This window comes from Coturnix japonica, chromosome 5 (genome assembly GCF_001577835.2).
Source record: "Coturnix japonica isolate 7356 chromosome 5, Coturnix japonica 2.1, whole genome shotgun sequence".
Classification (NCBI taxonomy): Eukaryota; Metazoa; Chordata; class Aves; order Galliformes; family Phasianidae; genus Coturnix; species Coturnix japonica.
The window spans coordinates 31,285,600-31,298,944 of NC_029520.1; the positions used below are offsets into that span (position 1 = coordinate 31,285,600).

Genomic DNA, 13,345 nt, shown 5'->3' on the forward strand with positions numbered 1-13,345 from the left:
CCCACTCACAAGTAGTAAGAGCTGCTGTTTGCAGGTGGTGGGTTCAGGCTGAGCAATTCAGGATGTGCTGTGCAAGTGGGCCCACTGTTTCCTTCCTGCTGGGCTCCTGCCCCCCCTCCCAAAGTGCTATTCATACTGCCTTCATAAGACAGTGCAATCTGTCTTGAAAGTGTTAGGCAAACAATATTTAGGAAAGGGAAGCCATCCAGAGGGACCTGGACCATCTGGAGAAGTGGGCTCATGAATCTAATGTGATTCAGCAAGGCCAAGTGCAAGGTGTTGCATTTGGGCTGGGCAATCCCAGGTATTTATACAGGCTGGGGAAAGAACTCCTTGAGGGCAGTCCTGGGGAGAGGGACATGGGCGGTCCTGGTGGATAAGAAGCTGGACTTGAGTCAGCAGAGAGTGTTTGCAACCCAGAAGGCCAACTGTATCTTGGGCTGAATTAAAAAAGAGGTGGCCAGAAGGAAGAGGAAGGTGCTTATCCCCCTCAGCTCTTGTGAGGCTTCATCTGGAGTACTGCACCCAGGCCTGGGGCCCCCAGCACAAGAAAGATGCAGAGGTCTTGGAACAGGTCCAGAGGAGGGCCACTAAGGTGATCAGAGGGCTGAGCACCTCTCCTGTGAGGAAAGGTTTGCCATATTTACATCTAAATATATTTAGGAGAAAAATAAGGTAACCTATTTCTTTCATGATTTTTTTTTTTTTTAATTATTATTCTATTGCTTAGACAAGGTGTGTCTCTATTCATCTGTATTTATAGAGAGAAATATAAATACCTGTTCTAATCTGTAGTGCGTAATCTGAATGTGGTAAGGTTAGCAATAACAAAAATTATAAATAAAGGGGATGGAAGATACTGATCTGCTTTTTATCAAAAACCTGCATGTGCATAGATAAAGTTAACAATTCCTTTAATGTTTGTACGAAAGTAGTTTTTCAAAGTTACCTTTATGTAAGACAGGAAATTGGAGAGGAGGAACAAAAAGTTGTTTTCTAAGAAATTTTTAATGAATCTTTTCATTTTGATAAAAATCTTTTTCTAAATTGAAAAACAACAGCAACACAGTCATATCCACATTATAAAATGTATGGCTAGTTTGCTAGTGTTAGCAAACATATTATTTGATACCATTCTAAATTTTTAAAAGCAATCTCAGACAGGGGTATGTTGAATATTCTATTAATATTTAAAAGCAATATAACAGCTTTTTATGACAGAGAACTTAATATTCTTGAGACATATGTATGATATTCTATTAAAAATAAGGCATTATTTTTTTCAAATGTCCTTTTCACAGCAAAAAACACCATCAGAATCGTTCGCTGGACGAGAGAAAAGATCGAATTCACAATCCTACATTGGGCGACCTATTCAGCTTGACAAGATCCTACTTTCTAAGGTTAAAGTGCCTCATACGTTTGTCATCCACTCTTACACACGGCCAACAGTTTGCCAGTACTGTAAGAAGCTTCTTAAAGGGCTTTTTAGACAGGGTTTGCAATGTAAAGGTAAGTAAACTTTCTTTAGGTATATAAAAACTAAGCATAATAAAATTAATAAATTAATGTTTGCATTACTGATATGTAGCTTTACTCAGAATTTCTTTACCAAAGTTCCCGTATGTACTCACATGTTCAATTACTTTGGATTAAGCTGGGATCAGCCTAACTGCACTACATTGGATCAAGCTGGGATTAGCTTAATTATACTAGTTCTGCAAGACCTGGATCCATGCTGTTTATGTTTATTCTTACTTAGTGGTGTAGCTGAGGTACCTCACATCTTTGTCACTAAGATGTAGATTATTTTATGTTTTATGTTTGTCACTGGATGACAGTGTGCTCATTAAAAAAGAAAAAAAAAAAAAAAAAAAAAAAAAAGCTTTTTCAATGAATTTGGACTATACCCTAGACTACTGGCTCACCTTAATCAACTAGAGTGCCCCTAAATACTTCCCTGAAGTAATACCCCACAAAATTTTTGCATTCATTCAAGTAATTCTGATGTGATTATACTCTAACAAAATCTGTATAAAGATATTACCTGTTTCTGTTTATTTTGAATCTCAGCTACTAGCATATATTAGCATATATAACCAGATTTTAAAAAATATATATTTGCCTACAGTTTGGCACTGCAGTACCTGAGTTGGTTTTTTAATCTGAAGTTAAATAATTACAAGGATAAAGGCATCCCTGGTATGTTTCTCCCTTCCTGACTTTGCTTTTCTAGCTCTTTTAATAAAACACAGTTCCTAGTTTAAGTAAAACGTGTTCTATAAGCCAAAAGAAAACAATTGAAATTACATTTAATAAAGTGCCATTTACAGATGTGAAGAAAGTAGAAGTAGACACTAGTAAAAATAACTGGGAATGAGGGAAGTACTGAAGAAGCCTGTTACTTAAAACTCTATAAGTTGCTTGGTGATGCAAAGAGCAAGTATTTCTCATAAAATTGCTAGCTAAGGTTCTGCTGCTTCAATTTTCTTTGGTATTTGATACGTAGTCAAACTTTTAAGCTGAAGTGGATGTGCTGCAGCCTGATTTGCTTCTTGTAATGGAAAAGCAGCTCTGGTTTTCAGCCAAGTGCACAGGTCTCCAGCTTGCTCCCCAAGATCAGTATAGCACACACTTGGTACAGTGAAGGCCTCCTCCCATTGCTGTAAGCACTGTTTTCATTCCCTGTGGGCAGCTGTTGGTGTGTTCATCCTGTCTGCTGTACTGGTAAATGGCATCTGGCCAGGCTAGTGCTCTCTGATCATGTTAACTTTGTTCTAGTGAAATGATTGAACTTGACAGTTGTAGTGTGGATTGCGGAAAAAAATGAAACTGTTACAATGAAAAAGATAAATAATTATATGGTGTTCCTTTTCTCTTGCCAGACTGCAGGTTCAATTGTCACAAACGCTGTGCTCCTAAAGTACCAAATAACTGTCTGGGGGAAGTTGCCATTAATGGCGGTAAGTTACTTTAACAATTGTTTCTGTCATTGTTTAAACCATCAGTTAGATAACAGAGAAGTGTAAACCCTATGTGTACAAAGACATCTTTTTCCACTGCTTGGGAGTAGCCTTTCCTCTGAGATATTTCTGTTGTGTATTGAAGATGAAGTGTGGGAGGAACCCTGTAAACAGTTCATATATTATCATTTCAGAATACACAGTGCTAAAAGGCAGGCTTAGCTGTGCCACGGGGGTGGCTTCAGCAGCAAAACTTCTGGGTCATCATTGCTCACAGAAAGCCAAAGTAACTTGAAAAACCAGATGCGTGAGAAGTAGGCTTTCATGTGGTAGATTAAAAAAAACACAACATTTATTTTTAACTTGAGAAAGGAAGAAGTGTTTGTTTTAGGATAATTTTCCAGAGAAGGAACTGTATACTGGGAGAACTGGGTAAGGCCACTTGGGATAAAAACTAATCGTATCGGTTGCCAGAATTGAAAGCTTGATTATCTGCAGAATTTCCCATACATGTGCTGTCAGTTTTGTGTCAAGTATAGAAATGTATGGCTACGCTTGACAGGCGATATTGGAGAAAAAAAGGATAGTTGTAGATGAGTTGTTGATTGCCTTGAAAATGTACTTTTGTATGTGATAAAGGAATGATAAATGTGGTACAGTGTTCGGTGTCTATTCCATATTACCATATTGTCAGCCTAAACTGCGTCTGAGGTTAAGAAAATATTGCTTTAGTAGATATCCCTTTTCAAACTTTAAATCAATGATTTTCTTTATTGAAAAGGTAGCAATAATCAAAAGTGTTAATTAATTTTTCATATTTGTGTGACTGTGTTTCTGCAAACTTTTTCTGTTTAGTAGCAATTAACATAGGCAAAAAACATTTTAGATGCTGAATATCCTGACTTCTGAGAAGACTGATGTTGGTACTGCTAGTGCATATCCACTGTGGTACACCTAAAACTTAGCTCTTAGAATCTCCAGTATTTTTTATTATTACATAGAATCACGTGGGTTGGAAGGGACCTCAAGAGACCCCCCACATAGGGCAGGTGCCCTGCAATGGGTTTCACAGGTAGTCATCCAGAGGGGTCTTGAATATCTCCATAGAAGGACACTCCTCAACATCTCCGAGCAACCTTTTCCAGTGCACCATCACACTTAATGTATGGAACTTAAATTTATATCTCTTGTACCTCTCTTAGCCATTACCTGTCCCGTAACATAACTGTTTCTTCAGAAGTGCAAGAACTGATGCTTATGGAAGGGGGTAAACTTACTTTCAAATCTAAAAGCTAAAAGTGTGCTATGATGTGCTAACCTAATTGATAACAACATGAGGTTTTTCCTGTAGAAATCTTGAGGAGGTTAAAAAAATAATCCTTTTTATGCATCTTCCAACCTAGTATACATCTTCCTTTTTTATCTTTGCAAATAGTTGTGAGCAGAGATTTGCAGAGTCAGAGAAAGTCACTAAGTCTGCTTATAGATGATGAAATTTCTACTGCACGTATTTTAGGTACAATTTTAGAGCACAGTGCAAAATAGGATTGAACAAAAGTGTTAAGAGAAGGTGGAAAAGCAAGACGTATTTCTGGACAGCTAGACTAAATGAAGAAAATTTGCATTTCTTTCTGTGTCACTCCTTTGGTTTCCCACTCTTTGTCTCAGACAGATGTCCTTCAACACAATCTTTATCCCCTCCATGCCTTTGCCTGACAAGTAACACACTGTTTTTTGTTTGCTTGCCTCCTACCATGAATCTGACAGCAGACTGATGAGACGTAATGCTTTCTCTGAGGAAAATCTGAGTGAGAAAAGCTTGTACAAAGCCACTTGGGGTGAGAGTGCTTACTCCATGCAGTATTTTAGAAAGTGTTAAACTTCTTTCTGTGCAACTCTGCAGAATTAGTCCTTGGAGCTGTCCATCTTAAAATTTCTAGAACTTTTCCCACCATACAATATCCATAAAATAGTATCCACAGGATCGTTTTGTAACTCTTAACTTTGTGTATCAATGACTGACATGTGTTCCTTAGAGTTTTCATAGGCAGTTTCATCCTGGTGTTTCTTTTTTATTCTTTCAGAAATTTGGTTCACATTAATTTCCATCTTAATAAATAAAATACAGTATCTGCCACTCTTTCCATCTGCTGTGTGATGCATCTTCCCCAAAATAGCAAGGGAAGGAAGAGCTGAAGCAATAAAATTCCAAGCATGGTCTCATTAATATACACATAAAACAGTAAATGTGGGAGGATATTTTTAACTGGCTTTGTGTTTATTAAGAATAGAGATAAAAGCCATGTTGTATGAACAGCAAAAAGAGAGTCCTGAACTGTGAAGTATCATTCATGACTGGATGTCTGTGTCAGCTAGAAATGAAGTATAATACGTCTCTTAGTCGTACATCAGTAACTTATATCTAAACATTTGAAGACTACTGTGTATGGAAACAAATGTTTCAGCCATACACTTCCAGTTCTAGTGAAATACCATCACTTCAAAACATTTTTCCAGCAGCCATCTCAATGTTTTTACTCTTTAGGTTCATCCTCTACATTGACTGTCAAGAACTTTCCTTCAAAAAATTTGGTGAAAATTTTTCAGTGAGAACATTTGATATCTTCCATGTGATTTGACCTTGCATAAAATTGCTTTTTATGGGTCCTTGGGTGGGTCCTGAAACAGTGCAAACTATCCAGAAAAACTAATGCTCTTATGTCTGACAGAATTTATAATTTTGACTTTTTTCTTTTTTTCCATTGTTGGTTTTTGTGGGTTTTTTTGTTTGTTTGTTTGTTGAAATTAAGCCTTTAGCTAAGTAATTTTTTCCTCTTTTTCAGTCTTCCAGATGAATCCATTTTCAAGCAGCAGTATAGTAAAAAGTTATTTCTTCAATCTTGCCTATGCAAATCTAATAACAAATGAGAAAGTCTAACATTATTTGAATATAAACTTAATCTGTTTATACTTTTTATACTACATGCTGTGGGTTAAAGCTTAAAACATTGTCATTTTTTCAGTATTATTTATTATTTCATGTTAATTAAATATTTCCTTCTTAATGGCAGGGAATGTTATTTCATTAGAAAAGATTACTGTATCATATTGTACAGCCTTCATGGGGAGCACCGGTGAAAAAGAAATATATTTTCTGCCCAAGTAAATAATTCACATTATAAATAAACGTCTTGGGATTTATTTCAATAGTTCATCATCTTGTCATCATCATAGTACAAAATTTTTAATTTTGAAATTTCTGCTCTTCTAGCATCAGTTTGCAGCTGTAGCCTGCCAACAGCCATCAAGTCAGTGCACAACATTCAGGCTGCATGGAAAATCTGCCTGAAGTAAAACTCAAGGGTATAGAATGTTTGAGTAGAAGTCTATGGATAAGAAATTCTGCCTTGATTTTGGCTATTATCTAGTAGGAAGTTGTAATCCTGAAAATACTCCAGTTTAATATGTTTCCAGTTTTCTTTAGTGATTTTCCAAATGGCAGGTTAAAGATTCATCATTACACACTGAATACATACAGACTCAGGCAGTAGAATTCCAAAGAGAAGCTGGGTTTTTCTTAAGCTCAGAATGTTAGGATGTTGTGGTTGGAGTATTGTATGTGTTCAGATAATAATTCAAGAAAAAATATTCCAGTTAGGATGTTGTGGTTGGAGTATTGTATGTGTTCAGATAATAATTCAAGAAAAAATATTCCAGATCTCCTTAGTCCCGGGGCTGAGTCTGATGTGGTCATGGAAGAAGGAAGTGATGACAATGACAGTGAAAGAAACAGCAGTTTTATAGATGACATGGAAGAATCTATAGCTCATGACTCTGACATATCAATGACGGGATCCCATAGTGACATTGGGGAAATGCAGGATCCTGATCCAGATCACGATGATTCTAACAGGATGATCAGGTGAACCTTCCATCTTCTTTTGTATTTACTTGTTATATTATGAATAAGGCTCAAGGGGAAATCTAAATGGACAGCATTCACACTCATTCAGGATGGAGAGAGCTGGTGATATGTGATGGTTCTGAAATTATGATGAGATTATTTAATACACTAAGATTTTAAAAGGAATTTAAACATTATTGTCAAGTTGAAATTTCATTTGAAAAACAGTATTTTTTACATATCTGCTCTTTTCTGAAAATTATGTTGTGAAACTTCATTTGTAAATGAGCAACAGAGAGCAGTTTTTAAAATTTACTTATTTTCCCTAACTAGAAGTGAAATACTTGTATATATAGATGAAAACCAAACAAAGCAAAACCTGTGCAATCAACTATGATATAATTGGATTTAGGTGTATTACTTGCATTTTCAGATATCTTCAGAAAGAATTAGCCCATAACAAACTATGAGTTTCAAGGAATTTAAAAAATAAATAAAGGTTTTCAAATGGCCAATCAGAAGGAAAAATGAGAACTGAATCATGCAATTTACTGTAGAAATATTTGAAGAGGAGAAAATAATCATCATTCACTTATTAGAACTGCAGAGGAGTAGAGGGGAAAAAAAGTAGAGATGGATTTTTGAGTGAACCAAAAATGCATTAAGGTCTTTTCAACTCTCGTTTCTTTGGAGCAAGGATTCTTTACTTTGTAGAATTATATGATATTTTTTCTTCATGGATGCCAGTTTAACTTGCAGTTCCTCTTATTTTGCATACTAGGAATCTTTTCTTGAACATGTTCCCCTAAATTCTCTTTCTCTGACACAAACATTTTACATTAGTTTTAAGCTATCCATTCCAGTAATTTGCAATTTTACTATCAGCATCAGTAAACTGTAAACATATTCTTCTGCATAGGTGCTTTTATACAGACACGCATTATTAGAATATAAGCATCTGCTTTTTATCACAAAGTCAATGTCGTAACATCATCTTGAATGTCTAAATTACACTGCAGGGACAGCATAGTGAGTTCTTTAAAGTATAGATACTGAATTATAAATAATTACAAAGCAGATAACCTGGTTATTATCACCATCCTCCTGTGATGTGCTGCAACATAATAAAATAGGAGATATTACTTGATTAATTCACAAACTATTTTTCAGTGGTCTATAAAAGGAAAATAAAAAAGGAAATCTTTCTGTCAGACAAGAATAGAAGCATGCAGCCCATTTGAACACAACATGAACTCTCAGTGCTCTATTTTCATGTAGAATCTCAAGATCAAGTTCTTCCAGAAATGACTAAGCATTTATGTTTAGGGTTGAAGAAGATGATGAAGCAGATGATTCTATTATGTGGAGTCTGCTCTAGGAATGGTTAGCTCCATTTGGCTTCGTTACTTCATAAACCTCTTCAGTGAGAAATTCCGTGTTTTATATGACTGTGCTGTCAGGCATACTGTCAGGTTCCCCTGAATTCCTGAGTTCCTGTGTTGAGCACTGAAAGTTTTCAGCATGCATACCCAAGTACAGGGCAGTGAGACTGTGCTTAAGGTCTTTGAAGATAAACTCCATTATCCTAAACCTCCTTCTCTGAGAAGTTCCCACAGATTCTCTGCTATACTCTGCCAGAGTACGCAGAGCTAGTTAATTAACTTTCTACTGTAAACTGTCATAACTCCACTGTGTATGTGAACCCAAGAAAGATCACAAGACTGTAATCTTACAAAGAAAGGCAAGTGATGCTCTGAATCATGCATAGCATTGGCTTGAGCTATATCTCCTAATCTTTAGTTGAGGCCCTAGTCATTTGCCTATCAGCTATCTTGGGGAATATTTTGTGTATGTTGTGCATGTAAACTTTCTGTTGGTCTCTGACTTTCTCCTGTTGTGGCATTACAGCTTTTTTTCCTTTGTACTCTCAAGATACTTGGACTGACAAAACAAAATATTGTCTGGTCTAAATCTGTTAGTGGTTATAAATGTAAATGCACATATAAAAGAAGTTTTTTCTATTTGTCTAAAGTTGTTCTCTTCTATAAAGCCTTTATTGATTTATTCTTAAGCCCTTCAACCAGCAACAATATTCCATTGATGAGAGTGGTACAGTCTGTGAAACACACAAAAAGGAGAAGTAGCACAGTAATGAAAGAAGGTTGGATGGTTCACTATACCAGCAAAGACACACTGGTAAGAAATATTAAGGAAGACCTTACCCTACATGCTATATAACAGTTCAGAATTCTAATAGTACATTAATAATTTAAAGTCACTCACATATGGTAATATTTGCATTTCCTGTAGTCCTAAATCCCTGGCAGTGCTTGTGAGAAATTTATTCTACCATACCAGGAGACACTTAAAGCACACCGTAGTATCTGAATCTGTCAGTTGCATTATCACAGGCCAAATATGAAGACATTCTGAAGGAAGTTAAAAATCGTAAACATCTTAGAGGTTCTGGAAGGTATCTTTACCTTCCAGCTGCTATTTCCTAGATATCTTACTGTTTGGCAAGTTTAGACTCTTGTAAAATAAAGTTATCAATAATAATAATTAAAAAGTTATTTTCATTTAGACCTGCAAAAACAGGAATCAGAATGTCAGTATGTGGCCTTCTAAAGTAAGCTATAGCAATAGAAAAAGAAAGTTGATTTTATTACACAACTGCTGAGTGTCACCTTGGACCTATGATGACGTGTTAAACTTCCAAAACTTGGACTATTTGAACAGAGCTACATTAGTACAATAAAAAGTGAACTTATAAAACTCTAACTGAAACATAAAGGCCTCATAAAATAGCAAGTGAAACTTTATCCATCCCAGTTCATCACTTCAGAGGAAAATGTAAACTTTTAGAAATAGTGCATCTGAGAAAAGAGCATTCCTTTAATTTTCTTGGATTTTTTTATTTTTTTTTTAAATTGGTAGTAAGATTTTTCCCTTATTTTACTTTGCAGAGAAAGCGACACTACTGGAGACTAGACAGCAAATGTATTACTCTTTTTCAAAATGATACTGGAAGCAAATATTATAAGGTAAGGAATATTTTTCAATTTTGTTTTCTGCTATCAAAAAGTACTGACTGGAGTGAATTCCTGAATATATAAATACTAAAGCTGCATTAATGGTATAGCTTGGAACTATGTTTGTTTTCATTACCTAACTTGAATATGTGGGTACTGCATTTCACAAGCAAGTGTCAGATCAGAAAAATGTTCGCTAACAATGACCAGTGAAATGCTTTTATGTTATGCAAATGAGAAGTTTTTATATAGGGGCAATTCACTACCACTGACAAATTTTGCTAAGAAATTCATCTGACATTCTGTTGTTCATTATATAAATGGCTTCCAATCAACAAGGCATTTTACATATTATTTTAACTCTGTCCTTTGGACATTATGTTGTGATTTAAATAGTAAAATATTATTTTAATTCTTATACCCTTTTATCTGAAGCAGTTAAACTCCTTATGGTAATGGAAAACATTTCTTTCATGTGGCTTCCTCTCAGAGGAAGTTAGTAAAATGTGTCCTGGAGGCTTATTCAAGATGGAACAACCAAGTTCATACCTATGTGAAGTGTGGATGTGGAATATATTTTTATTATGCTTTTATATACAGAGTTCTTTATAAGTTAGTTCAGAAATCAAATAAATTTCTACTTGGTCTTGGAAAAAAAAAACATTTGTTATTTTACTGTCAGTGGACCTCTGCATCAAGGAGTTCCAAATTACAAGAACCATTTTGTTTGTACAAGCCACATGTGGATAAAAGCAAGAGCTAATATTATGAAATAATTAAATAAAATTAATGTCTTATTATTATCAACATTTTTGTATGTTGATAATCTTTACACGGAGGATATATGTTTTTGGTTTTGTTTTTTTTTGTATTTCAGGAAATTCCATTGTCTGAAATTTTCTCTCTGGAACCTGCAAAAACTTTCACTTTACTGCCTCAAGGAGCCAATCCTCATTGTTTTGAGATAAGCACAGCAAATATAGTCTATTATGTTGGAGAAAATATAGAAAACCTCTCAAGTGTTCCACTGAATAATGGTGTTCTCACTAGTGGTACTGGCATAGATGTGGCAAGAATGTGGGAGATGGCAATACAGCATGCCCTGATGCCTGTCATCCCTAAAGGGGCATCACTGGGGACAGGACCCAACCTACACAGTAAGTTTGTTTCCTCCATTTCAGATAAATGCATTTCAGATACAGTCATTAACAAATGACATGGCTCGATCTTCTGCATGGAAATATTGCACAACTATTAAAGGCTTATCAACTGTCTATTTTAAAAGCCACAATTTTTCATTCATGTATTTCCAGCTTATACTAGGTCATCTGGGTTATTATACAATGTGCAGATTTGATACTGAGCAAGTAGTTATTCTATTCATAAGGCGTTTCATCCATATTTCTGTTGCTGACATGAATGATAGCAAAGTGGCATGAAGTTTTCTGAACTCCAGTTGAGAATTGATAGATGTTTCCCTTCATTACTGTAATTTACATTGCTGTATGTTGCAGAAGCATCCATTCACTCTTTAGGTCACTGCAGCATGGATTATATGCTTCTTTTCATCGCATGTGCTTGTACAACTGCCACAAACATTGTCCCATGATAAGATGAAATGAACTCAAGTGTGAAGAACAGCTGTTCTGTTCATAGCGAGGCATGGATGTTACCCAGGACCAAAAGGGCTAAATATATCTTTGCCTCTGATTTATATACTTTTGTGTAATTCCATACCAAAGCTAAAACATTAGGTAAGCAAACATGAAACTGGTTTAAATCTTCTGAGGTACTGATAACAAAGCAGCACAGATGAAACAATTCACCACTATCAATTATGTGCTGCTGTGGTTGCTGTGCTAATTGTACTTCGCCTACTCAGTGTAAAGCAAATTCAGATATGTCTACACAAACTGGATCAGACCTTGTGTTGCAACATAGATGTACTTTAGCATTTGACATCTGGATGCTATTACTGTAGTGTGAAATGCTAATGAGACAGCAAGCCCTTCAGGAACTAAGTAATACAACAGGCTGTGGCATACATCTCCAGGCACAGCAGCTCACATGTCAGAATAGATCATCTCTGTCTTTTTCTTTCTCAGCTGTGTTCCTACATGAAATACTGTCAAATTCTAGATGTCATTTCAGTCATGTTAGTTGCCTAGTGCCCCTGGTTTGAGCTCAGTGTAGCTAAACACATCAACTAAAATGCTGGACTGGGAGTGACACCTCTCTTCTCTGCCTCCTCAGAAGTTTAAAATTTTGTTCCGTTAATTCATACTTCTCTGGGCAGCCTATGCCAGTACCTCATCACTCTCCTAGGAAAGAATTCCTTTCTAATATGTAATCTAAATCTATGTTCTTTTAATTTAAAGCTGTTACCCCTTGTTCTATCACTACGCTCCCTGATTCACAGTCTCTCTGAGGCTGAAATCCATACTAAAAAAATGAAAAGCTTGAGCAGGATTCTAAGCAGAGGTAGGGGAAACAGGCATCAGTGCTCCTAAGAAAACCCCCAAAATGATTTCTTTGTGTAGTACAGTCAGCAGTAAACGTATTCTCCAGTTTTATTAACTTTTCCATGGATTTGCAAATCTATCACTTATAGCAGTACATATAGGAATATGAAAAAGTATTAGCCCTAGTTTGAATAGCATCATAGAATGACTTGGGTTTGAGGTGATCTTAAAGATCACTGAAGTATACTAAATGAAAACAGTTTTCTCTGGTTGCTGTTACATTACTTGCATAAGCTAAAAAGCCCCGAAATAAAATGGAATAAAGCAGTACAAAGCTTATAAATGGGAAATATAAGATTCCACTATAAAATTTGTCAATGAAGTGTATAATTCTGTTCCTTCCCATATACTACAGAAGTCTATTGTTGAAGCCACATATTTGTGAGGTGGTGTAATTTGATTTTGTATGTTAGATGAACAAGCTGACCGAATTGGTCCAATTTCTACAGTTATCAGAAAATAATAATGTCATGTAAATGTCATTTGTTATTATTACATGTTAGAACTGAAAGCATAGCAGTCTAAAGTATATTTTACTTTCTTCCCAAGGGGATATATCCATCAGTATTTCTGTGTCAAACTGCCAAGTTCAAGAAAATGTGGTGAGTGTTCTCTGAATGCTTCTGCGAGATATGATATGATTAAGCAAGTGAAGTCATTGATCTGTTTCGCAAAGAGGAATGTTAGAAAAGAGTTCCAGTCTGCCATTTTTTCCTACTTATACTGTACAAATTAACAAAAAATTTGGCATTATTAACTTTTGAAAAAAGTCAATTTAATGGCATATTTTCCTTGAGACACGACAATTACAATAGATGTTATGTAGCTTAAAACAGAATTTAACAATTTATCCTTTCAGGTTGTTAATTACCTAAACAAAAGCAAGCAGAAGTCATTATATGGCATCTCTGTTGAACTTAGTAA

At 35.5% G+C, this 13,345-nt stretch overlaps 1 protein-coding gene across 3 annotated transcripts in view; it reads left to right on the forward strand.

The window, feature by feature from the left end:
- The window catches only part of PRKD1 (protein kinase D1), a 96,320-nt gene that overhangs the window by 72,020 nt on the left and 10,955 nt on the right, over nt 1-13,345 (forward strand). For all 3 annotated transcript variants that reach the window (XM_015864970.1, XM_015864971.2, XM_015864974.2), the window contains 7 exons: nt 1,302-1,512; nt 2,886-2,963; nt 6,681-6,885; nt 8,940-9,063; nt 9,834-9,911; nt 10,777-11,056; nt 12,971-13,023. In XM_015864970.1, the coding sequence (XP_015720456.1) occupies nt 1,302-1,512; nt 2,886-2,963; nt 6,681-6,885; nt 8,940-9,063; nt 9,834-9,911; nt 10,777-11,056; nt 12,971-13,023 (1,029 nt within the window). The remainder of the gene's footprint in view (nt 1-1,301; nt 1,513-2,885; nt 2,964-6,680; nt 6,886-8,939; nt 9,064-9,833; nt 9,912-10,776; nt 11,057-12,970; nt 13,024-13,345) is intronic.